This window comes from Patagioenas fasciata, chromosome 5, assembly GCF_037038585.1.
Source record: "Patagioenas fasciata isolate bPatFas1 chromosome 5, bPatFas1.hap1, whole genome shotgun sequence".
Taxonomy (NCBI): Eukaryota; Metazoa; Chordata; class Aves; order Columbiformes; family Columbidae; genus Patagioenas; species Patagioenas fasciata.
Window position 1 is genome coordinate 45,816,494 of NC_092524.1, and position 24,294 is coordinate 45,840,787.

Below are 24,294 nucleotides of genomic sequence, written 5' to 3' on the forward strand. Positions count from 1 at the left end.
AATTTTCCAAAGCTCACGTCTTCCCTGACCGCTGAGATTTGTTGCCTTTTTGCTTCCTTCCCTTCTGCTGAGGTGGCTGCAGCAGACGCTGTGAGTCTATAATAAGTTATTCAGCAGCAGTCCCCATGCTGGTCCTCGAATTTCAATTTCCACATGTTTCCCTTCAGGCTGTTTCCAACTAATTTCTCCATTTGCATAATGCCCCCCTTAGGGATGCTCCAGAACAGCCCCTTCCCCTCTACTTTGACAAGATCATCAGAGATTCAGGCTATTAGAGGAAAACACTTTAATTCTGTTGGCCCTTTAGCCTGATCCTTCCCTGTGTGTCTTCAATTAAAAAAAAAAGACAAAGAGGTGGGTTGGGGTGCAGGGGGATGGGATGCCTACATGGAGCAGGCTGGGGGCTGCTGGTCCCCCACCCAGGGAAGCCCCTGGGGGAAACCAGCTTGCAGAACTACAAATTCATGGCAAATGTAGTTTCTTGTTGCTGATTCTGGTCCGGCAGCCCCAATGGTTTTGTCTGGACTGGAACTCGTGGGGAGCCCCCACACTTGCCCCTCAGCTGAGGGCTGCTTGAGGGGGAGAGGTGGGGAGGGTTTAGCTGGGACAGCACTGAGCTGGGAAAATAGTGGGTCTGGTCCCCCCTGCTGCACAGGCAACTGTGGATGTCCCCTCTCCTGAAATCATGTTCCTGTCCTGCTCCATTATTTGGAAGGACAGATGCCCAGGAAGGCTGAGCACACAGAGGAGAGGGGAATGAAAACCGTCTTTCAGCTACTGGGTGAGGTCAACCTCATCTCTCCTCTCTAAGCCATCTCATCTCTGCTGGACACCCCAGTCCTGCCCTGCAAATTCCATCTCCCTCTGTCCACTATCAGAAGCAAGACCTGTTTATTCCCTCACAATGTATTTTACACCTCTTCAGGCACATTGTATTTTATGCTTCTACTATACACAGAGCAGCCAGAACATACACGATGCTCCAGACTCTCTCTCTCCCTCCCTAATTCTTGTCCATCCAAATATGGCAAAAAGCCTAGATTACTGTCCTGCTCCCATCAATAGCTGCTTTCTGAGATCTACAAAGCAGTACATCTCCCTCCGAGTTGCCCAGACACCAGCTGGATTATAACTTCCTTCGGGAACCGCATGAACACCTCCAGGTTTAAGTGAACTCATGACTTCTGCAAAGCTCACCTCGTCACTAGCCAGCTCCATGTCCTCATAAACAGAGTATTTTTTTTCCTGTTTTTATTATTAGCTCTTCCACGTTATAAAATGTAATGGGAACTTTCAGACCAGCTTCTGGATAGGTCTCTGATGTGCTTCTCTCTTTTATGGCTCAAATACAACAGCAATCGAAGACATTAACATGCTTCTTTAGGATGAAATGTACATTTGAATGGCACCCAGCTGGAGGAACATGCTGCACCTCTTGCAGAGTGGGCTGCAGCCTGCCCAGAAACACTGGGAAGGGGGTGATGGGTGCCCAGGGTCTACCTGCAGCTGCTGCATGTGGGGAAGGAGGTGGCAGGGGAACCATGGCCAGGGAGAGGAAGGGTCAAGGTGGGTGCTGGGGAGGAGGGTGAGGCAGGGCCTTGTAACGCCAGCCCTTTGGGGCAGTCATTGTTTTCACACCCACCTCTGAAGCACTTGACGTGTCGCTGACAATATACAAATTGGCAAAAGTAAGATGTAAGCAGGGATGCATGGGATTTCCTTGTCAGCAGAAGTTTTTGAATGGATGGAGATACCTCTCGCCATGGCATGGGATGAAGTGTGTTGTGGTCACCCTTGTGTCTTGGGGTCCTTTGAAGTCTTCCCCCTCCCTGGATCTCATCCCCTCTCAAATACCACTCTGGCCCCAGGCTCTGCTTGTCGTGCTGGAGTTTTCTTTCAATCCCATTCTCCCACCCTTCCCAGGTAATTTCTTGGGTAGAAATTGCCATTACAAGTCTTTTAAGGGCTCATCACTGTGGGATGCCAAACTTCTGGGGACTACGACTTGCAATTATCATACAGTCATTATTAATGCTGAGAAAACCTTGCTGTCTTTGCCACCTTTCTCCAACAACGAGAGTGATAGTGTGTAAACACCAGCCTGCCTTTCTCCTTATTTCTGATCTGGGATGGGCCAACAACTGAGATGCTTTCCTGTGGATCAGGGGTCTACATGCAGAGGGATGTGGAGAGCACGCCCTTTGGTCATGTCCAGGTTGTGTCCTCCTTTGCTGCAGCTGAGGAGCCAGGTGCTATCCCGTGGCACTGAAATAGGAATGTTGTCTCCATCCCAGGAGTCTGGAGATTCCACCAGGATTCCAGCCTCCCAGGGTCACTCCCTGACACTGTGTCCCCTCTCCTCCCTGTGTGCCCCTTTCATGGGCCAGGCCTGGGCACCAGCAGTGGGAGGGTAAACCGTGGCCTCGGAGCATGTGTGGTGACCCCAGCTAAGCAGCAGCATGTAGTGTCTCTCCTGCACGTCTTCCACCAGGCAAATATGCTCCTCCTGGCCCCAGCAGCCAGGCCAGTGCCCAATTTCCTGATGTTGGACGGTGACACCCCATGGCCTTGGGGAGAACAGGGGTCTACTGTTTGTCTGAAAGGGGAAAGAGCTTGCGCAGGGCATCCGTGCTGGGGTCCTGCTTGTGCAAGCAGCCCTTGCAGGCACTGGCACCCTGTGCTCTGCAGGAAAGCTCGATCCCAGAAGGGCCGGTGACTTGAGGATGGCACTGACATGTGGGTGGCAGCTATACGTGGCCCCCTTTGGAGAGATAAGCGATCAGCGCTACCACCACCCCAACGTACACTCCTGTGCCGATAGTGATGGAGAGTGCGGCGAGGAAGAGGGCTCGTCGGGAAGCTGAACTGGCCAGATGGAAATCTCCTTTGGAGACAGCCTTGCTGGTCTGGAAGGAGAAGAAACACTTGTTGCTCACAGCTGTGCCAACCTGGACTTTTAGTCTGCATGCAGTAGCTTCACTGCTGAGTCGGTCACCCTCCCCTGGACTGTGTCTCATGAATGCTGGGGATGGACAGCCAAGGTGTCTGTTGGTCTGGGAGGGCTCAGCACAGCAGCGCCACCTACACACATTTCTCTGTGGATTTTGCTTCTAAGGGAAGCGTGGGCTTTGGCCCTTTGCACACCCCAGCCATCTGGGCAGTCAGCCAGAGCTGCAAGTGGGTGGCTGGACCCCTGTAAGCCCAGGCAAATGGTCTGTGCACAGGGGAAACGTCTGCGTGGTGCAAATATACCCTATATAGACACATAACGAGTACCGCCTGGTCTCAGGAGCTGACTCCAGACAGCACAGCACCTCAGATTGCCTGTGCTGCCGCTTGAGTTTGCCTGCATGGAGTTTTCAGCTGAAGCCTATTTGCAATAGAAGCATTGATGGAGCCAGCGATGGAGGCAGATGTAGGTGTTGGTTCTCTGGGCTGGACACTTTCAGCTTCCATGAGTGCTCTGGACGCATTCAGAGCTACCCTTAGTATTCAAGTTCAAGTTGCCATGTGGACATCAACGCACACACTGTGCATCCACTGTGCGCAGACACTGAATTAAGAGATGGTCCTTACATCAGTGAGTGAACAAAAGTGGTAGTTATAGCAAATGGAGCTAAATATAAATTGTACCAAGTACATCATCACGTGGAGAGTACACCGTGCTACCCTGTACCACGTGGAAAAATGTGAAATCAGCCACTCCTCAAGGTCCTAACCTGTTAAATCTTCCCCTGCCTCTTACTGCCTCTGTACAGGGTACTCATGTTATATATTTTTTCATTTCAGTTTCTATCCTCTTGTTTTAACTTCTTAATGCCTCCCCCCTATCTATTCTTGGCACAGCAGCATCTGTGCAAATGTGGAGTAAATCCCCTGGCTCTGTATGAATTATTCTGGGTCAACAGCAATGTGAGCCCTGGCTCTGGGCTGAGCCCTGGCTCTGCGCTAAGTCCTCGAGAAGGCAGCAGCTCCTCTAAGCTGGTGCATCCCAAGGGCCACCACCATCTCCCACCTCTGCCAGTCTGGTGTTGGCTCACCCAGCTTAGCCAATGCATGTCAGAAACTAGTGTAGCGGAGGAGCTGCAGTGTGATATGGAGAGCAGGCTCCCCTCTGTGTCCCGTCTCCAGTGCAGCCTGACTCCCGGGCCATGAGCTGCCTTGGCCTGGGTCATGAGGAAGGACCTCCACACCACTGGAGAGTGGGAGGGCAAGTGGGAAAATACCCTTTTCCTGAGCCCAGCCAGAGAGTGAGAAACTGGGCAAGGGGCCAAAGGGACCCCCAGTTCCCTAAATAACACCCAAAAGACAAACCTAACTTCCAGTAACTCACACAAGAGCTGGAGGACTTGCAACCTTAGAGCTGTGGTGAAGACATCCAGGAGCCAGGAGCACTCTTTGTCTCAGCCCTCAGGGGTCTGGGAATGGCACAGAGATGAGACTCAGAGCCAGAAAGCTGCCCAGTCCCCTCTGAGGGCTGCCATGGCTTGCAGGGCCCTTGCTCCAGCACTGTGCATGCAGGCAATCAAAGGGATCTCTTACCCCTTGGGAGAAGTAGAAGGCAGCGATCCCCAGGGGCCAGAAGCAGCACAGCATGGAGAAAAGGGCCAAGCCCAGGTGATCCCGGGGGGGAAGCATCAGGAAATGATCCTCGCTTTCGCTGTCGCTGGAGGAGTCACTCTGAAAAACCAGATGGATTCAGCCTATGCCCACCTCCACTGCAGGCTGTGTCTCAACCCCCTTCCTCCCAGTTCCTGCTCTCTTCTGCCCCCATCACATATTCTCACACTTTTCCCACCTACAAATTCAAGGAGTGGGTTTCAAAAATATTTTAGCCTCCTCAACCCAGCTTGATGAGAAAAAATGTAGCTCAGCAAATTCAGGAGCAGAGTGGATTCTCGGCTCCCTGCCAGAGCAAATGCTGAGCTCACTTGCTGGGGGTCTGGGATTTCCCTGGGAGATAGTCTTAAAATGAAATATCTCGAGCTTTGGTGGAACTGGCTGCTTGTCAGCTTAAACAAACTTAAACAAAGTGCCTTATCCCCATTAGGGACTAGGAGATCAATATCCTATTAAACCAATTTAGTGAGTGAGGGAAGGCAATTGATTTGGAACCTCCATCACAGGGGTGACATGTCCTGTCCCCTTAGCCAGTGCATTGGTCAGGGCAGCTGTAGGCAGCCCTCCTGCATTTGAGCAGAGGCAGACCAGCCTGGAAGTGATGTGTCTGGGTGGGGAAGGCACGCAAAGGTGGGGATATCCCTGCTGCCGCCGTCACTAAAAACAGCAGAGCTGTGCTGGGTCATCAGACATCTGTTCCAGCAGGCCCTGGGGACCTGCTCCTGCCTCTCAAGGTCCTGGATGATATTCTCAGCCTCTGCACCACTACTGGAGCCGTGGTGGGGCACAGAATGCAGCACATGGCTGCTTTCTCAGCTCTCCTTCTTCCTTTGCAAGATTCATCTTCTATTTATCTATAAAGCTTTCTCTTGGCAGCTGCCATCAGGCATGTGTGTTTTGCTGTTATGCAAGGATTGCTATTTCCCATTAATTTGAGTGCCATGGCGGTGCCTTGTCAAAGGATCCCCATAACCCAAGGGTCCTGCAGAACCAGCCTCATCTCCCCCTGGCACCCAGGGAGCATGCAGCCAGGCTGCCCTCAGGGAAGCTCACCTCCTCCTGCGGTCTGTGGCAAGGAAAAGAGGGCAGAAATTATGAGGAGGGAGAAGAAATACTGGGAGCACAGGGAGAGACTGGTGAGGCAGGAGATAGCAGGGTCTGGGGGGAAGTTCTGGGGAAAGAGGGAGAATAAATAACTAAGAGTTTGGGCCAATGGGCAGAGTTACCAGAGGAGTTTGATGCCATCCCACTTGAAAAAGCTTACCTCATACTCCTGGAGCTCCTCTTCCTCCACCTCATAGGACACAGTTTGGATGCGAATGTCGCGCTCTACAAGGCAAGACCCTTGTGTCTCATGCCCATCGGGACCCTCTGATGGAGACTCTTTGCTTTCCATAAAGGTGGTCTCGCAGTTTTCTGACTTGCTGTCCTTGGCCTTGAGAGTGGTCTCATCCTTCACGAGGATGAAATTTGGGCCATACAAGGCTTCAACGGCCAGCTGCAGGGAACTGGCATCCAGCAGCTGGTGAGTCCTGGCACTGCCAGTGTTCTGGAAGATGTAGGAATACAGTTTCCCTTGGCAGCGGTGACTGGGATAGTCCTGGCTGTGATGCTGGTGATAGGAATAGCTGCTGTGGAGATGCCCGTTGGCCTTGGCCAAGAGTGGGTTTTGGAGCTCACGCACACTCTCCATGCTGCTGATGGTGGCGGGGAGCAATCCTGCAGAAGCAGAAAGAGTGGGAGGGAGGAGGCTGTTATTTCAGCAAGACAAGGGAGCAGAAAGCCTCTTGCCCATGTGAAGCCGATGTCAAGATGAGACTGTTGGGAACAGAAAGATTTGGCAATGCTGGAGAAAACAAGAGCCCTTCCCCCACTCCATGGTTTGAACACTATCTCGGCAAACTGAGCATCTCTTCATCTCTCCACAGCTGATAGTAAGATAAGGATGCAGCCCTGCAACAAAATGATTCGATTCAGCCTGGATTAAGACAAGGATTTGCTGTATCTATAGTGCATCTTGAGATAGCCACATGCAGCCTGACAGGAAAGGACCTACTGGATCTCTTCTGCTGGTTCATAATGTGTGCTGTGACAAAGCAGAAGAGCCAGCACAGAAGTAGATAAGATGCTGACAGACACTTGAGGGGCTTCCCTGACTTCCCAAAGTGGAGGCCCACACAGGGAATTACAGCCTTCTGGGCATTACAGATGCACCTAATGGTTTTCAGGTGCCGGGGAGGTGTCCTAGGGCTCTTCCAAGGCTGGGCTGGGATGGGGTGAGAGTAGCTGGCCATAGAGGGAAGCTGTGAGGCTGCTGTGAGGACATGGAGGTGATGTGTAGGCTGGAGTGCGAAGTGTTGGATGCTCAGCCAGCTGTGTGAAGGAATGGAGGCACGCAGAGGTTAAAGGGGAGACCACATAGAGGAATTTAAATAAATGACTCATCACATCGTCCCCTTTCTTAAACCAACTTCATCCCCAGGTACAGCTGGCAGCTGTGCAGCCCTGGCTCTTAGCCACCGGCTTCAGAAAATGCCGAGTCCAAACAGGATCCTCAGCTACAAATGTCAACATGGGTTTCTTCCTCAGGAAAATTCACCTCCCTCCCGATTCCTCCATTTCAGAGTGCTGAAACCTTGTGCTGATTTTTTATTTTTTCATGAAAATTTCCGAGGTGAAATATTTCAACACCTTTTCTTCAGAGGAGCATTTGCTATTTTGGCTTCCCTATCCACCTTGGCACAAAGAAAGCGTGTAGTGAAATATCAGCGTTCCCCAGGAGAGAGAAACAATTACTTTGTGCTCTTCAATCCCAAGCCCCGTGTTTTACAGCCACTCTCTATCACATTCCCAGCTCCTCAACCGTGCCACCTTATTGTCTTGCAACCCCAAATGTTCCTGTCCTCCTTAGAGACCTCCACCGCTGCCTGCTCTGCAGCATGCTGTGTAGCAGAGACACGCTGACACCTGCTACAGGGTTTCTTGAGGTGCATGAGGCTTTCTGATAGAAAACAAATCACCTTGGGTTTAAATCTGTCCTCAAGAAGAAAATATAAATAAAGAAGTTGGAGTTGAAGACTCCAGAGAGTGAAAAGCCCAAGTGGTCTTATCCCCTTGGCCAAACTCTGTCATACTGCGCAGCTTTGAGTGCCATTCCTGGTTTTAAATGGCCCTGTTGATGGGCTTTGTTCTGGCAGCAGTTGCCACATTTTGGAAAGCTGTTCAGGAAAATGGAGCCATTCAAAAGCACTCCTGCAGTGCTAAAACTCTGCGTGTTTTGGTGAATGCCCTCCACTTCTCCCTCTTCAAAACCATTCTCTGCTTTCTGCAGTCTCCCACCTTACTAATAAAGCCTGTAACGGCTCATACAGCAGATGGCTGTTGAGTATTTTCAAAATATTTAAGGGAGATGCATATTTGTAGCACAGACGGTTTTATTTCCTGCACAGACCCACAGAAGCACAAAGCTTCATCTTGGTTTTCAGGGAAGGAAAGCATGAACCTCTTCTTTGCTTACATCAAAATGCAAATTAGATTTCCAATCAAATACCTCACTTTTTAACAAAACAGTGAGGAGAGACCAGTCAGTGAGTGTCATTTGAGAGCAGCAGCCCAAGCAGGAGTAGAAGCCAAGCTCTAGCAAGAGAAAGTTGATAGTCTTGGTAAGGCATCCACGCCTCGCCTCAAGAAATGTTTCTGGCAGCAGGCTAGGGTAGAGAGGGATGGGATCTTGCTGGGAGGTGCCAGAGGCGCTGAGAAATGCCAGCAGGTGGGCTGTGGACAGGCTGCCTGACGCAGGGAAGTGTGTGTTTGTGCAGCTGGACTGCTGCTGGACATGGGGTCTGCTGACTTTGGGCGTTCAGAAGGGTGCTGAAGGGGCCGGCTGATGTGAGGTGGCTGGCTGACCTGGGCTGGGGGGAAGAGGCAGAGAGGGCTTGCAGGTCGCAAATATCCCAGGGTGAACACACCTCAGAAAAGTAACAGCACAGGTAGCAAAAGAAACAACAGGAAAATATTTTGAAACATGAGGAAGCCTCCCTGAATGTGGGCTTGGCAGGGCTGAAGGCTTCCCTCAGCGGGGACAGGGACAGCCCAAACCTCTCTGGTCCCTCAGACTGCCCCAGAGCCAGCCCTAGGGCAGGGCCAGGACCTTCTGGGTTGCTGCACTGCCCAACACAAGGGCGCACAAGCCCACAGCCCATGGGCCGGGCACAGTCTGCTTTCAGGATGGGGCAGGGCTACAGCTAGAATATTTTAGTCCATGCTAATGTCTGTGGCTCTTGTACGGTCCAGGATCATAAAAGATTTATGTGTACTAAACTGTTTTTTTGTTGTTGCCTTCCACTCTTGGGAGCTGGGAACAATACTCTCCCTGGAGCAGGATGGGATGATAACTGGGCTGAAGAGATAAGGGGAAAGTGCAAAATGACATATCACTGTGCTTCTCATAAATATGCGAAGAGACCACCAAGTTTAGTTATAGCACCCAGTTCCAGCACTTGTCATCACTAGGGTGGGGACATTGGTGGCCAACATCACAGCATATCTATGGTAGCATGTTCAGCCCTGCTGGAAAGCAGCCAGGCTAAAACTTCAGCCTCTGGCACCTTTACCTGCTGATGTGAAGAGTCCCAGTGCTGGAGGGGTTAGAGCTGCTTCCCGCTCCTTAGTCACCAACATCACTGCATTGCATAGAGAATGCACCTGTGTATGCAAGCACACCTGTGTTCACCAAACGATCTGGGTGTGCAGATGGAGATGAGGGCCATCAAACCAGATGATAGTTAGAGATTATATTGGAGTGGGAATGGCAGGGAGGGTGAGGACCAGCCCTGTGTGCACAGGTGCAGGGAAAGACAGAGGCAAACCAGCCCTGCTGTCATCCCCAAAACCCATCTGGATTATCTGGATCCTACGGCGAATTTAGCCACACGGAAACTTAATAAAGGGACTGGTAATAAAGTAAGCCTGGTAATAAAGTAAGCCTGGTAATAAGCAGGCTTGAGGGAAGAGGAATGAAGCCAGCAGACAAAAGTAAGAAAGCTGTAAAAAACAAAATTGGCAAAGAGTGGCCATTCTCTGTCCTCATTACCAGCGTGACTGGATAGCATGCAGGTCCATCGGCCCCAGGGGGCTGGTCTGGGCACTACTGGCAGCAGGTGACAGCAGCAAGGCACTGTTAGGTGCACAGGGAGGATCCACGCATACAAGGGTACACACACAGCCTGAGCCCAGCGGGAGGGCACAGCTGGGAGGAGGCAGACTCCAGTGCCCTGATTGAGCTGCAGTATTGCTGCAGCTCTACTGCTGAGAATAATGACTGCTGACTCCCTAACGAACTGCCTCCCCCCCTGCAGAGTGGCTTCCATAACCACCCAGTGGGGCAAGGCCCTGCACGCTCCCCTGACCGGTTGCAGCACTCCCCAGTGGAGTGGGAAACACACAACTGCGTTGTGTCCTCTGGGCTTCCCAAGGCCAGTGCTGGATGAAAGGAGCAAAAATAAGGCAGGAGAACAAAGGTGTAGCAAATTTAGCTCTGTGCTTCACGGATGTCACCTCTAGACCACATCCCCTTTGGTGGACCTGGTCCCCTTGGGACCATCCTGGATGTTTCGCTCACCCCATGAGGGGTTCGTGGGTTGCTGGCCGCCCCCATGAGCAGCAGTGCAGCCCTCAGAGGGACCCTCGGCACAGACACTGGATATGATAAGCCCAGTTAATGATGAATTAAGTAGCTGTTCCAGGAATCAATCATTATTTAATTGCCCTGTCAAGCAAACACTCTGGCTCCCTTCCCTGGCTCATTAGCAGGTTGTGACTGTGTTGCATGTCCCCAGGCTCCTGACCGAGGAGGTTAGTCCCTTCTAGCCAAAGGCTTTCCCCTTCAGGACAGCACCCAGGGAGGCCAGTGTCCTCGGGGAGCAGTGCCCTGCTGTGCTGCTGTGCCCTGGCTGGTCTGAGGGCAGGGAAGAGCATGAACCTGGATGATGGAAAGCAGTACCATGAACAGGTACAGCTGCCATAGCCCTAGGACAGAGGTGGACCCGCTCCTGAAGGAGCAGGAAAGCACAGATGTAGCTAGCACCCTTCCCAGAGCCCAGACCCTCCTGGAAGCTCTCAGGAGCTCTCAGGAGCTCTTTTGAGTGCCCAAGTCCTGCCAGGGCACAGGAGGAGGCAGTACCCCTGCCTCTGGGCATCCAGGCTTGGGATTCTGCTCCAGAGAAAAGTAGCTCACAAAGGCTGCTGAGAAGCAAAGGCAGAGCATCACAGGAAGAGAAGTTAGTGTTTGGGAGAGGGAATATGGGGATGAAGGAAGGGCTGTCAGGTCTGAGGACAATGTGTCAGTCAGGGGTGGACCGAGCACAGAAGCATGGATATCTGCTGCGTCCCAGCCTGGAGTCCCCCAGGGTGAAGCACAGCTCACAGGGAGAAGGAAGAACTTTCATGAGCCCCACTGACATGGCTGTGAAAGCAGTCATGTCCAGCCAATGTGCAAACTCTGCTGTGAATGCTCAGTCTCCATGCTGCTGTTCCTGCCTTGGGCACAGCACCAGCATGCAGACTGGGGGCTGTTCATCCCTGGGGTGTAACAAAGCCTTCACCCATCCCAGGAAAGGTTGCTGTGCCAGGAGCATCAGGTGAGGAGGTGGCTGGGGGGTGGAAGGGGCAGGGGGTGGTGTCGAGGAAGCAACTCTTGGCAGGGAGCAGCAGGGGAAGGCAGTGAAAGCCCCAATGGGGCTGACAGCGGTAGTACACAGAGAAGCAAAGAGGCATGATAGGGGCAGTGGTGGAAAGGGAAATGTTTGGCAAGAGGCATGGGGCAAGGCAAGAAAAGTGTCGTCTGAGACAGGAAGAAAGCTGGGCCCTGGCTGCAGGCATGGAAAACGGACTGTGGAGCTGCTGACAGAAAGAATTGGGGAGGACTAGGAGAGAAGGATGAAGGTGACAGAGCCCGTGGACATGGATTAGAGGGAGGAGGCTGAGGCGTTTGTGATGATGAGCATCTAATTCACAAGTTTTATGCAGCTGGGCTGATAGAGCTGGAAAGCAGTGAATAAAGCGCTTGTTCTGATCTTCTGATAAGTAGAGAGCCAGTGCCTCAGCAATGGGCTCCCAGCTCCAACAGAGACTAAATTGCTCTGAGAATTGGGATGCGATGGGCTGCTTTTCAAGGTTCGCAAGTCAAATTGGGCAATTTCCAGGTGGAAATAGAGTCTTTATTCTGCCTGATAAAAATGTTTCTCTGCAGCAGTGTTTCGACCCAGCTGTGCTCAGAGTTCAGGCGTTGCTCCTAATGGTAAGAAAGAGCAGATCCTTCCCTGTGGCTGGCAGGGAAGAGCCGGGCTGCTTCTGAGGGGGCTGTGCCAGGGGTTCTGCGGGGCTGTGAGCTCCCCCACCACCCTATCCCCAGCCCCAGTGCCAGCAAACAAGACACAATCACTGCCTGTGAGCATCAGCAGGGAAGCAGTGTGTCCTCCATTGCCTCCAAACACTGAAAAGACATGCTCCTAACACCCAGCCTCAAACGGGGAGTACCTGCAAACAGGCTGCACCCTGCGATGGGGCACCAGGGGCAGCGGGGTTGGCAGGGTGCTTGTGGCCCGCTGCCACCGTGTCCCCCAGCCCTGGCTGGGCACCCCCAGGCCGGCACCCACCCCGGCAGGGCCCGGCACTGGGAGAGGTGGCCGCTAGATGTCCCAGGCGCTCCACGCAGCGCGGGGCTGCCGCTCCGGCCGCCGCACCGCCCCGCGGCCGCGGAGCGCGGGGTTCCCGGTCGCTCCCCGGTCCCCGCCCGCCCCTCCCGGCCGAGCATCCCGCAGCACCGCGGGGCCGGGCCGGCGCCTGCGTGCACAGCGCCTATGTGTCCAGATCGCCGGGCACGGCTACAGCACCCGTGGCTTGGCGCCGGCCTTGCTGCTGTGAGCCCAGCCGGGAGTAGGAGCTCACCGGCACGGATGCAGCCACGGGACGTGCCCCGCTGGAATGCGCCTCTCCGTGCCCCTCATGCAAGGGAGAGCTGGGAAGGGCTCACCGAGCTGGCAAGGGGGAGCAGGAGGAAGCATGGAGGGTGATGGTAATAAAACACATGGTTGTGTGGGTGGCTAGGTGTATAATTAGCAGGTTTGGGCTCTCTCAGCATCCTTTTTTTAGCTGGAGACACAAACAAGTAAATAAGGCAGCTGTCAGGAGTTTCCGCAAGCTGTCCTAGGTGTGGGTCTCCTGAAGGTGTGGGATCAGGGAGAAGAGGGGGCAGCACAGGGCTGCTCAGGGTGCTGGAGGGCAGCAGGGTGACCATGGGTCAGGGAGACAAAGCAGAAAAGAGTGGGCGACCTGGCCAGCAGTGTTGTGCTGGGGAAGTGAGCCAGAAAGGGGTCAGGGATGGGAAACCTCTGGAGATGCCAAAAGCCATGCTGGGGCTGTCTTCTCAGCTCTGGGGTGCTCTGCAGCACCCTCAACAAGAAGCCCTCGTTTGGGGCTTTAAAGGGCACATGATGCCAACCAAAACTGATTGACAGCTCTCACTGGTGGCTTCTTCGCATTCATGTTTGGGGACCCAGCAGGGTTGCTGGGAGGAAGTGGAGGTCAGGGTGATGACTCCCATGTGAGGAGGCTACTGAGACTGCCACTCAGTGTTTCCAGGCCTTTGAGGCATCAGCCAGCGAGATGAGCTTGGGAGGCTGTCAGTGACTGCTCATCTCAGCCACAACATGCCAGCCCAGGGGCAAGGGAGAGTGAATTCCCCTGTCTGCTGCAGCATTCAAATCACTGGCCTGTGGAAACATGAACTGAGACTAGGAGGTTCAACCCTAAGGAAGTACCCTAAGGCTGCTGCACACAAAGCTGTCTGGACAGAGGGGTACTGGCACCCTACTCTCAGTGCAGAAAGCCTGCTTAGGAACATTTCCTCCTGTAGAGCTACTTGGGGCAAAACTCACTGATCTCTAGGGCTCTGGGAAGCACGAATGCCTTCAACACAGATGCCCCGTCCCTTGCCGTGGCCAGGCTCCTTGCCCAGGGTGCCCATATGGACACCAAGACCATGCTGTCAGGAGCATCTCACAGAAGTCACCCAAGATGTGTTCATTACCAGGACATTCTTGCTGCTGCTGGAAGATGCACAGAAGTTCATGCTTGCAAGCTGTACTTCTGTTCATGGCTGATTTTCCTGTGGTAATGGTTACAGTCCTCAATTTCATGTCAGGTTTTCTCTGTTGCTATTTATATCCATTATTGAACTGAACATGGTGGCTATCCTAGATGGCTCCCAAGCTCTTCTCCTATCTTCCCCTATTTCACCTGTACCCTTTGCTCCAATCCCATCAACTCCACTTTAAGGCACTTCTTCTGCCCATGAAGTCCCCTTTATGGGTGGTGATGTCCTAGGACCCTACACCCCATCCTCTCCACTGCTCCCTCCCCATAGATCACTCTGGGCTGCCTGATCCTGTGGCACAAGGTGAGCATCACCCACAGGGAGCCAAGATATCCTGTTCTGGACCAGACCTGTACCTTGTGCTCTGCTCTTGGACCAGCCCTACGCCCCTCAGCCCTCCAGCCCAGCCTGCCCCAGGGCCGTGCCTGGGGTCTGCACTCCGGTGATGCTCTCCCTGCCATGGCCTGCCACCCAGCACAGAAATGATCTACCAAATAAGACCTGGCTTCCTTACAGGTGAGAGACACACACCAGCTGAGAACAAGACAGGGATGTAGCACACAGTTGGCATCTGGTGTCAAGGGGACAGAGAGACGTCCTCCTCTTGACAGCCGTGCCTTGCTGATAGAGCAGCTCAGCTGCAGCACCCAACTCCATCCTCGCATCTCTCTGCAAATCCCTCTCCTATCAATTGAAGCTGGTAAAGTGGCTGTTAAAGACTGCTCATTTGTCTCTGTTTAAAACATATCTGTACTCAAATGATTCATAATCGCCCTGAAGGCTCGTGCATGCCAGCACTACCCTTTCCCCACTGTCCTGTTTATTTTATCCACTGTCTGCCTTCCTTCAGCTCAGGGCTATTTCCACTTTGCTTACTGTGGCCTGATTCTCCTGGGGATTCACAGAACTCCTCTACAGTTCAAAGGTTTAATTCATTTGCCAATGATCTGCTCTCTCTTTAAAAATGAAGTTACACTATGGGGATGACACATTTCTAGCTTACTTTCTCAAACCCTAAGTTTCTAAATACAGCCTGCATTTATCAGCAGTAAGCTGATCTCCTCTTCCAGCAAATAAGTAGATCACTCTTTTCTTGTTCTGGCTAACATCCACAGCCTGAGACAAACTGTAAGGTGTTAAGTTACTACTCGAGTCACCAAATGTGAAGCCTCTCTTTAATATTTGTTATTGCCAAAGAAATGGAATCCTTGTGTGGATATGTGCCCTCTGTATTTACGGAGGAGCAGTTCACACTGACGAGAGCCATGGGAGGCTTTATTCTGTCTTCAGCAATACAGCTAGAAGAAAGGCAGCATCTACCCCTGGCCTTCCCATGGCTCTTGTCTATCCCACAGTCCTGGGGGGCCAGGAGCATGCAGAGCATGATGCTACATTATCTTCCATATGGTATGGAAAGAGATACCACAGAACGATGATGTGTTTTCTTTCCTGTGTCCGTGTCAAGTCCCAACCATGCCTGTCTGAGAGGCACTCTGGGCTGCTCCTGCCTCTGCCATATGGATGCTTCTCTCTTCCCAGCCTATTTCTTTTCCCTGCTCACATCACCGCTGGATTTACACCAGCCCTTCCTGGGACTGGGCTCAGGCTGCTGCTTGATCCCATCCAGAGTCATAGCATGTTACAGGAGGTGGCTCTGCTCTGGGTGAGCAGCACCAGTGGTCCTGCATGGGCTGAGCAAGGACATCCTGCTTGTGCAAACATGTCCCTGCTGTCTGCAGACAAGCCCCAGCACCCTCTGTCTTGCCTTGCTCTCCCACCCCAGAGGCCCTGGGGAGCCAGAAGGGTTTGCCAAGAAACCTCTGCCCAGCTGTGGAGCAGCATTAGGCAGCTGCCAAACATGGTGTCTCATCTCTGAGCTGGTGTACATGTGCCCTGGGACAATTTTTTAATGCCAGCAGTTCAGTTTCCAGACACGGAGCTTGGAGAGCAATCCTGTGACCAGCTCTGCTTTTCAAAGGATACCTGAAGTGTTTCAGTTTAAAAGGAAGCTGGTTTAAGTGGTGCACCCAAGAAACACTGGGGATCAGTGGAGCCGCCCTTTCCAGGCTGAGCAAAGCATTTGGGCTGGTTTGCTGCCTTTTTAACTAAGAGAAGCAGCAACAGAAAGACAATTTGGAGGAATTCTATAATGGAGTTTTTTTTCCCCTCTCTAATGCTATGGTTTGGACCTTCAGCCAGAAAAGTCAATCATTTGCCCATCTCTAATTCTACAGATAGAGAATTACTGGATGATGACCTTGCCTGAAATTGCCCCCTGAAAGCAGCAGTAGAACCACGTCCTGCAAGTGGTGCCTGGCAGTCCCAGGCTGGGGTACAGGGCTTTAGGAAATCGGCAGAAAGAGCCAAAGTCTGACTGATTCAGGGACCATGCTTGCAAGGGAGCTGGAAAACAATTCCAAGCATGGATAGTAAATGAGAATGAGGGCAATGAAGGGGTAAGAGAGACTTGAGGAAACACCACAGTGTATCAATGTCTGTGGGGATGGGGTGGCACCAGGGGCACCCAGCAGGCAGAGTGGTAGTCAGGAAGGGGAGAGCTTTGGGCTGCCTGTCGAGGTCAAGGATGCTCCTGGAAAGCTGCAAGCACATCCCATCCCATGCAGCAGGTCTATAAAGGGGGCAGCCGAACCACGAGGGCCTGAAGTGCCCAGGGCCGTGCTGGGGTCCATTCTGTACAGCTCACAGGCTGCCTGGCTGGGCAGGATTGGCCCCTCTGGAGCTTGCTCTGTTGAGCTTGCTGGTGGCAGAGGAGGATTTTAGTGGACAAGGTTTTGCCAAGTGCTTGGTTGCCTCTCCACAAGCAATAATGACGTCTGCAGGCCAGGCTGAGGGCTGGGAGGAGTTGGGTACCATGCAAAAGCCCGGATCTGCTGCAAAAATTCAGTGTGCTGGAGCTGCAGCAAATTACTCATTCTTTAATAATGGTGTTTATTACCTGCCTCTGATGGTGGTTCAGGGAGCCAAAGTGAAGCGGATTCAGCTCCCCAAAGCTTTAGCTCTGACAGCCATTTTCATTACACAAGAAAGTTTTGCTGGAGAAATGCAGTCACTACATTTTGGCTTGGGTAATTCCTTTTCCTGACAGCCTACAAAGTAACCAGCTATTATCCCCCGGGGACCAAGGCTTTTTTTCCTGGTGCGTTACAGGCAGGCTCAGACCCTGCTCCTCTGGTTATCCCTGGTATTTACACAGCGCTACCTTCCTCCTGGGAAAAAGGTTTCTACCGGTGGCAGATCCTGAGCTCATGTAAAAGGGAATTTATTTTTTTCAGAAGCAAAGCAGACAGCCCGGTAAAGTGGGTTTGGGGACAGCAGCATGGCTTTTGTGAAACCTGCAGCAGCTTCGGAGAAGGAATTATAAACAGGTGCTGGGCAGAGACAGAAAGCGTTTCCCTTTGAAACTCCTGAACGTGCGGCTCTTTCCCCAGATTCAATCTGGGAGGGCATCCACAGGGCTATGGGGAGATTATGCTGTTCAGGCAAGTCGTTTCCTTGCCACAGTTCACGGCACTGGAAGTGGCCCTCTCAATTGAGGTCCCCGGACTGTTCCCTTGCCCAGGTGCATCCCAGGGATGCGCCCTGGGGTGGCCAGTGGCAGGGTGGCTCCCACCGGCTGCTGAAGCTCCTCAGCAGAAGGAAAACCACCCCCAAACTTCAGCCAGAGGCTGACCTGCCTCCCAGGGAGGAAGCCCTGATGGATGTCTGGGTCCAAGGTGCCATTGCAGTTGCTCTGACATATCTGGCCTCCAAAACTTTTGCTGAAATCCTTACATTTCACCCACCCCAGAGCCTCAGATCAGGTAATTTTGTCCTGGTTTCTCCAGGTTGCAGCTTTTCAGCTTTACAGCCCCTGACATATTTTCCGACCCCCATCGGTCAACCTGAGCTTGGTGCCAGGCTGACTTCCCCTGGGGTCCTGCTGCTGCCCCATGGGAACAGCCTGGGCACACAGGGGATGAGCACCATGACCCCCCAGGAAAGCCACCCACTCGGCTCCAAGCAGTGATGTGCCCATCCGAGAATGGAGCACAGTTCCTTACCTGCGTGTGGAGGAAGGGCTCACCCACCAAGTTGTAGCATCGGCAGCAGAAGTGGAGCGCTGGCGGCAGGCATGACCGCGGCCGGCAGCCGCTTGGCTGCGGGGACGCCGCGGCCTGTCACCCGGGTGGGCTGGCGTCCAGCGGCTCTGCGGCGGGCCCAGCCGTGGGCTGTGGGGAGCGGTGGGAGCGGCGTGGCGGAGCCCCAGCCAGCGCTGGGGTGTGCAGCAGAGCACCAGGCAGTGCGCGGGGCTGTGCAGCAGCAGCAAAGCCCTCTAGCTGCAGCAAAACCGTACTTCACGTTTGTGTCCAGAGACCCCCGTTTGCTCACTCTCTCGCTTGCATGCTCTCGCACGCTGGCTGTGGCATCACCGGGTCCTAAGGCTCACTAATGAGAGCTGTACATTGCCACCGCTCCTCTTCTACTGCGTCCTCCCAACGTGATAGCTTTCCCTGCTGGCTTAGATAAGAAGGCAGAAACTCTCTCTCTTCTGCTCGCTGCATTTCCCAGAGCACAGCCCTTCCCACTCCCCTGGCAAGGGAATGACCCAGTGCCAGCAAGCAGAGTTTAAAGGAAAAGGATAAATGGGATTTCTCACTGCCAGAGCTGGTGCTGAGGGGTCAGGCAGCTTAACCTGGGGGCTGCATCCCTGGGGCAGGCAGCTTGTTTGTTGGCTCAGCCAAGTGTTTGTCTGCCTTGCTCCAGAAGGACCTGTGTGGGATGTTGATTTACTTCACACACGCCTGGGCACCACTCTGGTTAGTGGAGTTAATCCCAGTTTGCTCCAGCACAGCAGGAGTCAACACCGCAGCCTCCACAGCCCATGCTTCCCACACCCCCTCCCCTGACCCTGGCAATGCCCCGGGGAGCCCGTGCTGCTCCCCCACACTCTGGCAGCTCCCCAAGCCCTTCATTGTCTTCTCATTTGCTCCTAACCTCCCCAGGTGCCTTCCCCAGTGGCTCGCCCAGCTCAGGAGCACCCAGCACCAGAGCGAATGCTGGCAGATGTGCATGCAGCTGAAGCCTGATCCAGCCAGGGGGATCTCTGCTCATGCGTGGGCAGAGCTGCCTGCCCTCGCCCGTCCCCAGTGCCGCTCTGCCCAGGAGTGGACCATGCCAGGCAGACGCTGGTGTGACCCACAGCCAACCGTGCCCACCACTCACACTACCCGGTGGTCGTCCCTCACAGCCCACACTGGGGCCCACTTGGGGCCACCCTGTGGCTTCTCAGGACAAAGTGCCTTTCTGGAGGCCTGAGCTTGTCTCCAACATCCCCTAACTTCTTCCAGGTGCTGAATTGACAGGTGATGGGTTATGTGCCAGAGCAGGTGGGTACTGAGGTCCCATTCCCAGAGGGGCGGGGGCTCTGGCTAAGGGAGGAGATGGCAGGGCAGCTTCCCCTCTGCTCCAGCTTCCAGAGAGGTGCATGTCTTGCCAGTAGCAACTGCCAGATCCTTTTGCAAAACTGGAGGAGCTGGCTGGATTACATGGGCTAATTATGGGACCGAAGGGCCTGGGTTCCCTGAAGAAGCAGTGATAGGTGTCCAGCTTTCCCTCCCTGGGAGTGATCTGTATATCCTGCTGTCAGCATCCTCCAGTGGGTCTGGGAAGTACATGAGCCCAAAATGCCAGCTCCGGGCTGGGGGGCTCAGCTGGCAGGTTGTCTTCCGGGATGTCAGCTGGAGCGCAGAGTTGCTGCTATGAACAGAGTGACGCCCAAGGAAAAGGTGTCCCTGCCAGCCAGACCCAGCCAGCATAGCTTGGGGGGGGCGGCGCTGAGAAGGGAATAATCCATCCGCAATTCCCTAGGGAGTGGGACAGACAACAATGGGCTTGGGATGCGGCAAAGGTTTGGCATCTCTGTCATCTGAGGTCTCTCAGTTCAGGTTAGAGGCATCTTTTGGGAATGGCCTTGGCAGGCAATGCCTCTCCTTGGGGCAGAGGGACAGAGCAGGCCACTCACAATGGCTTCTTCAGTGACTCCAACTCAGCCAAACTCTCAGTGGGTGTGAAGCAAAGCCCTGGCCATGCGTGCCCCTAGACACAGCGGTGTCTGCAAGCAGAGCTCAGGTCCCCAGTCCTGTGTGAGCTCAGGGTGAGCTGCAGCCCTGTGAGGAAGCGTAGGAAGCAGTGGGAGGCAGTGCGACGTGCTGTTGCGTGGCTGGGAACAAGGAGGTTTGGTGGTAATTGCCTTCCCTGGGTGAGAGTCACCCTAAGGGTCCTCCTCACGTCCCCAGGACCCCACTTTCCCCACCCTGCTGTTTGTCTCAGTTATCAGACTCTGTGCAGCCCCATCCATCCATCCATCCATCCATCCATCCATCCATCCATCCAGCACACACTAATTAAAAGCAAACAAAGAGGGCCTCATCACATGGACAACCTTTTGTCAAGGCCAGAGGGGCTGTGAAGGCAGGCGGAAGAGATGTGGGCTTGAAACACCTTTTCTCCGTGCCATGGGGAAGCCTGAAAGAAAAACTCCATGGCTGGATGAAGCATCCTCATCCATGGCTTGCCAAGACCCAGAGACCTACCTCAGCTCTACATCATCCCAAGGTGCTGAGGTGCCAAGTCACCTGGCAGAAGGCAAGCAGGAAGGATGGCTGACAAGGCAGTGCTGCCACTGCAGCGTGTATTGTCATCTCCACCACAGCCCTCCCCTGCACAGCCACCACAGGTGGCTTTTGTCAGCCCAGGGCAACTGCTCTGTCCTTCACCGGGGCCGCACACATCCATGAATTAACATACAGGCACTGCGATTGCTCAGTGGGGTGGAGGATTAGCTCTCACCAACTTTTACAGATATACTGCTTAGTGGCAGAACTGCAGCACTGTTTCTCCTGCTTTAACAATGATAAGGCAACATTAGCATCCCAAATCAAAATCTCTCCAACCTCGGGCAGCTCTGAAAGAAATGTATGCATGCACAGATATTATATGTACATGCTAGTGCTCGTGGAGGTATGGTGAAAACTAGCCTAGGCAATGTGGTTTGGGGCTTTGCTTTTATAACCACAGCAGTCCAGATTAGAAAAGGGCAGTGTCCCTGGGAGGTGACACGAGGCAAAAGGGCTGTGTGACCTAGAGTCGGTCAGAGATGAACCACCTGAGGATAAGCTGCCACTCAGAATCTTTCCTACCCAGGGGAGGAAAAGGGACAGACTCTGAAGGGAATGGAGCAAAATTCACAAACCCTCCTGCTCTGCAGAAACTTCTTGTTGTATTTATGCATCCACTGGGATGAATGAAAAGAAAGTGGATATCAAAGGGCCCTTTGCTCTCAGCTGTAAGGGAGATTGCTGGCAAGAGCCCATCCAGCAGAAGGAAATGAGATCTTATTACATTAAATATTAGCTGATGCACTATCACATTGGACACGTTATATCAGCTAAATGATACCCCTCTTCAAAAAATAATTAGAAAAAATGTTGCCATAGACATAAAATACACGAGAAAAAGGCTGTGCTTGCGTTTCAGGGCTGCCTCACACGTGAGGGTGGGCTTTTGTTTTTGCTTATGTTCTTTCAAACATTAAAAACCTCCCTGCCAATATGCCCTGAGCTTCACATGCTTCATCTAACTACAGACATAGCAACAGATAAATATGCCACAGCAAATTTGGTAACATTACTTTATTGATGGCCAAAAAAAAAAACCCAGCCCACTTGAGACTGAAAGCTTGAACTCCTGCCAAATAGTCGCACGCGGAGAGCTGAGATTAAAGATTTTGTGCCAGAAAGGGGGAGAAACTACTAAAACCCCCAATAACTGGAAGCTCTCTGTGAAGGTGAGGACTCGGCTGCAGAACATCCTCAAAGTAGCAGAAACAGAGCGGAGACAATGAAAGGGAAACAAATCACACTCAAGATGCTGGACGTTGCTGCTTAGGTGGCTGCATTGGTGGGACCAGAGGACACCAGGCAGGACCTGCTCGTCAGAGGCACTCATCACTCCTTGTGTCAGCAAAATCAGTAGTGGGATTTGGAGTACCTATTTATGATGACTGGGGGGAGCACTGAACAGATTAAACTTATATTTGCAGCTATTAAAAATGATCAGATTAGTAAAATATAAAGATGAGAGAGGAGTTTCAGAGGGATCAGCCAAAGCTAATTAATTGGGCAGCGTGACGGGAGAAGAAATTAAGCGTGGACAAGGAGAAGTTAGAGCATATTGGGAAGAACAACTTCAACTCTTCATAATTACTAGTGATTTCTAAATTAACTGGAAGCATGAAGGGAAAAAAAGTATGTGGGTGTATCTGTGGACAATAGAGTGAAAACCATCTGGTTAATGTACAGTGGTGTGGAAAAAAAAAAACCCAAATGCTGTCAGATTGCTTTCATAGAGGGGTAAAGAAAATAATAAAAACATTGCAGTACTGTGTTGGTAGTGACTCAGCTGTTATAGATAAGCTGAGGTTTTTCAATTAGAAGACAGATTCAGATAATTTCTTGTGAATAATACAGTTTAAAAAATATAAAGTTTTCTGTAAAAGTGAAGCACTGAGCCCTGGAGTGCAGAATTAAGTTTCTGAGCATTTGCAAGGCAATCTGGCCATTTAAGAGGCAGCAGTAAGCAAGGCATAAGCTGCATGTCCCTTATGAAACATATCACCCAGCATCAGATCTTGTCACGCCTCTGATATGATTAGCACCTGATAGCACAGATGTCTCCAACTTCCCATGTAGTTAAAGCTCCCAAGAAGCCTGTGTCTGTGATATTTTGAATAGGATTCTTCTGGGATTAGTGTCGTATTCTTCCTTCTCAGTAAAAATCAGCTTCTGAGGTGTCTGAAGACTAAAACGCACAGAGAAACCAATGGTGAAGTCCCTTCTTACCTCCTCCTTGCCCCCCATTGCCCACAGCTCTGATGGTGTCTCATGGAGCCATTTCAAAGTGGGACTCTCTTTTTGCCACCCCTTCTCAGCATTGCTGGTGCAGGATTCAGGCTGCCCGGTGCTGGGAACTTTCCTTTGGCAGATGATGAATGAGGGAAGGCAGGTGCCTCTGGAAAGCTATTCAGAGCACCTGAATTCTGCAGTAATTAAGCTCTCAGTTATCATGCTGTGAATAGCCATTCAGTGGGACCTTTTCCTCTGCTCAGCTAGGGAGCCTGGTTGGGTGCCTAAAGTACGTGGCAGCATCTCTAGCTCCTCACAGTGCAGGAAGCACCCATCCTCCTGTACAGTTTCTTGGATGCCCATCCCACCTAGGGTGACAGGACATGGGGGTCGTTATAGAAAAGGGCAAGTCCTCATGAGAGCAGGAGACCTCCCTGAATTCCAGATGTCCCATTCAGAGCTGAAGCTCCTGGAAGACAGCCAGACAAGGTGTAGGCTGGGAGAGGGGGGCAGCAGGGTGAGATGCACAAGGATGTGAAGTGGGGCAAGGAGGGAGAAGGAGATGGGTGCATGCACATCACGTAGGGGATGTGTTCAGGCAAACAGCAGGCATCTGGAGGATGAGCAGGATAGGGAAGGGAACCCCGTATGCTGTCTAGCTGCTTTGCATCTCTCTGGCAAAGCAAAGCATCTTAAGCCCAGAATAGCTGGTCCATATGCTTTGACTGCTTTTGTCCACAGCCAGAGCCTTGTGGTAAATCTGGCCAGGAAAGACAACAGTCTCTTAATAAAACAAAGCTGAGCTGGGACTACCTGCCTGCCATGGGTGACCTCAGTAGGGCTCTTCGCAGCCTGATGTCCTGTGATTCTGCAGCCATGTAGTGTTTGAATGGTGTCACTAAATGGCAGAGCTGAGATTGCTGTGAAGGTGAAATTCTGAGTTACAAAGAAAATGAAGAGGAAAAAGCTGCACAGCCCCAAACCTTTACTCCCATACAGCCTGTACCAAGAAAGCTCAGTGGGCTTGTAGATATATCTGGGCCAGGGCAGAGCTAAGGGTGTTTGAGACCTGTCTGTGCACTTCTACATCTTACTAAGTTGAATGTAGGGTACAAACTGAAGACTTCACTCTGACATAATTCTTCCCAAGAATAGAAGCCCGTGACACGTGTTTGCCTGGCAAACCTCGCCCGGCTCAGATCAGGATGGAAGTGAGGTCAATGGCTGATGGACATGATTCAGCCTTCCTGATACCAGGGCTGGTTCTGCAGCTGGTAAAGACTGCAGCCACCAGTCCCTGGGGGCTTGGAGGGCAAGAAGAAAATATCAGGATTGAGCTGTGTTTTAAGAGGAGATGACAGAGAGCAAATTCCCCATGTCCCAGAGCTGGCTTTGAGCCAGCAGGGTTCAATCCTGTAATCCCACAAGGGCCTGATCTGTGATGTTTCACTTCCCCAAAGGCTCATCCACTTCTATGTTTCTGTTCCCTCCCATTTTTCAGAGTTGTCCTCCTCTGCCCAAAAAGGCTGTGTTGACCGAGGACATGTCCCAGCCTGTGCATGTGGGGCAGGGGCAGCCACAGCGGCTGGGACTCTCAGGCTGCCTCCGTGCCATGTT

General features: G+C 52.5%; 1 protein-coding gene across 1 annotated transcript; it reads right to left on the bottom strand.

The window, feature by feature from the left end:
* Window positions 1–57: 57 nt before the first annotated feature.
* Window positions 58–18,352, bottom strand: SYNDIG1L (synapse differentiation inducing 1 like). Its single transcript, XM_065839435.2, has 4 exons — window positions 17,836–18,352; window positions 5,885–6,339; window positions 4,543–4,680; window positions 58–2,906 (listed from the first exon to the last, which is right to left on the bottom strand). Exons 2-4 carry the CDS (start codon window positions 6,311–6,313, stop codon window positions 2,748–2,750), a joined length of 726 nt encoding a protein of 241 aa, XP_065695507.1. The 5' UTR covers window positions 6,314–6,339; window positions 17,836–18,352; the 3' UTR covers window positions 58–2,747.
* Window positions 18,353–24,294: the final 5,942 nt, after the last annotated feature.

Coding starts and splice junctions, on each gene's coding strand:
- SYNDIG1L (XM_065839435.2), bottom strand. CDS start 6,313: ATGGAGAGTGTGCGTGAGCTCCAAAACCCACTCTTGGCCAAGGCCAAC. Junction 4,681..5,884: donor AGGAGCTCCAGGAGTATGAG/GTAAGCTTTTTC, acceptor CTGGTTTTTCAG/AGTGACTCCTCCAGCGACAG. Junction 2,907..4,542: donor CCTTCTACTTCTCCCAAGGG/GTAAGAGATCCC, acceptor TTCTCCTTCCAG/ACCAGCAAGGCTGTCTCCAA.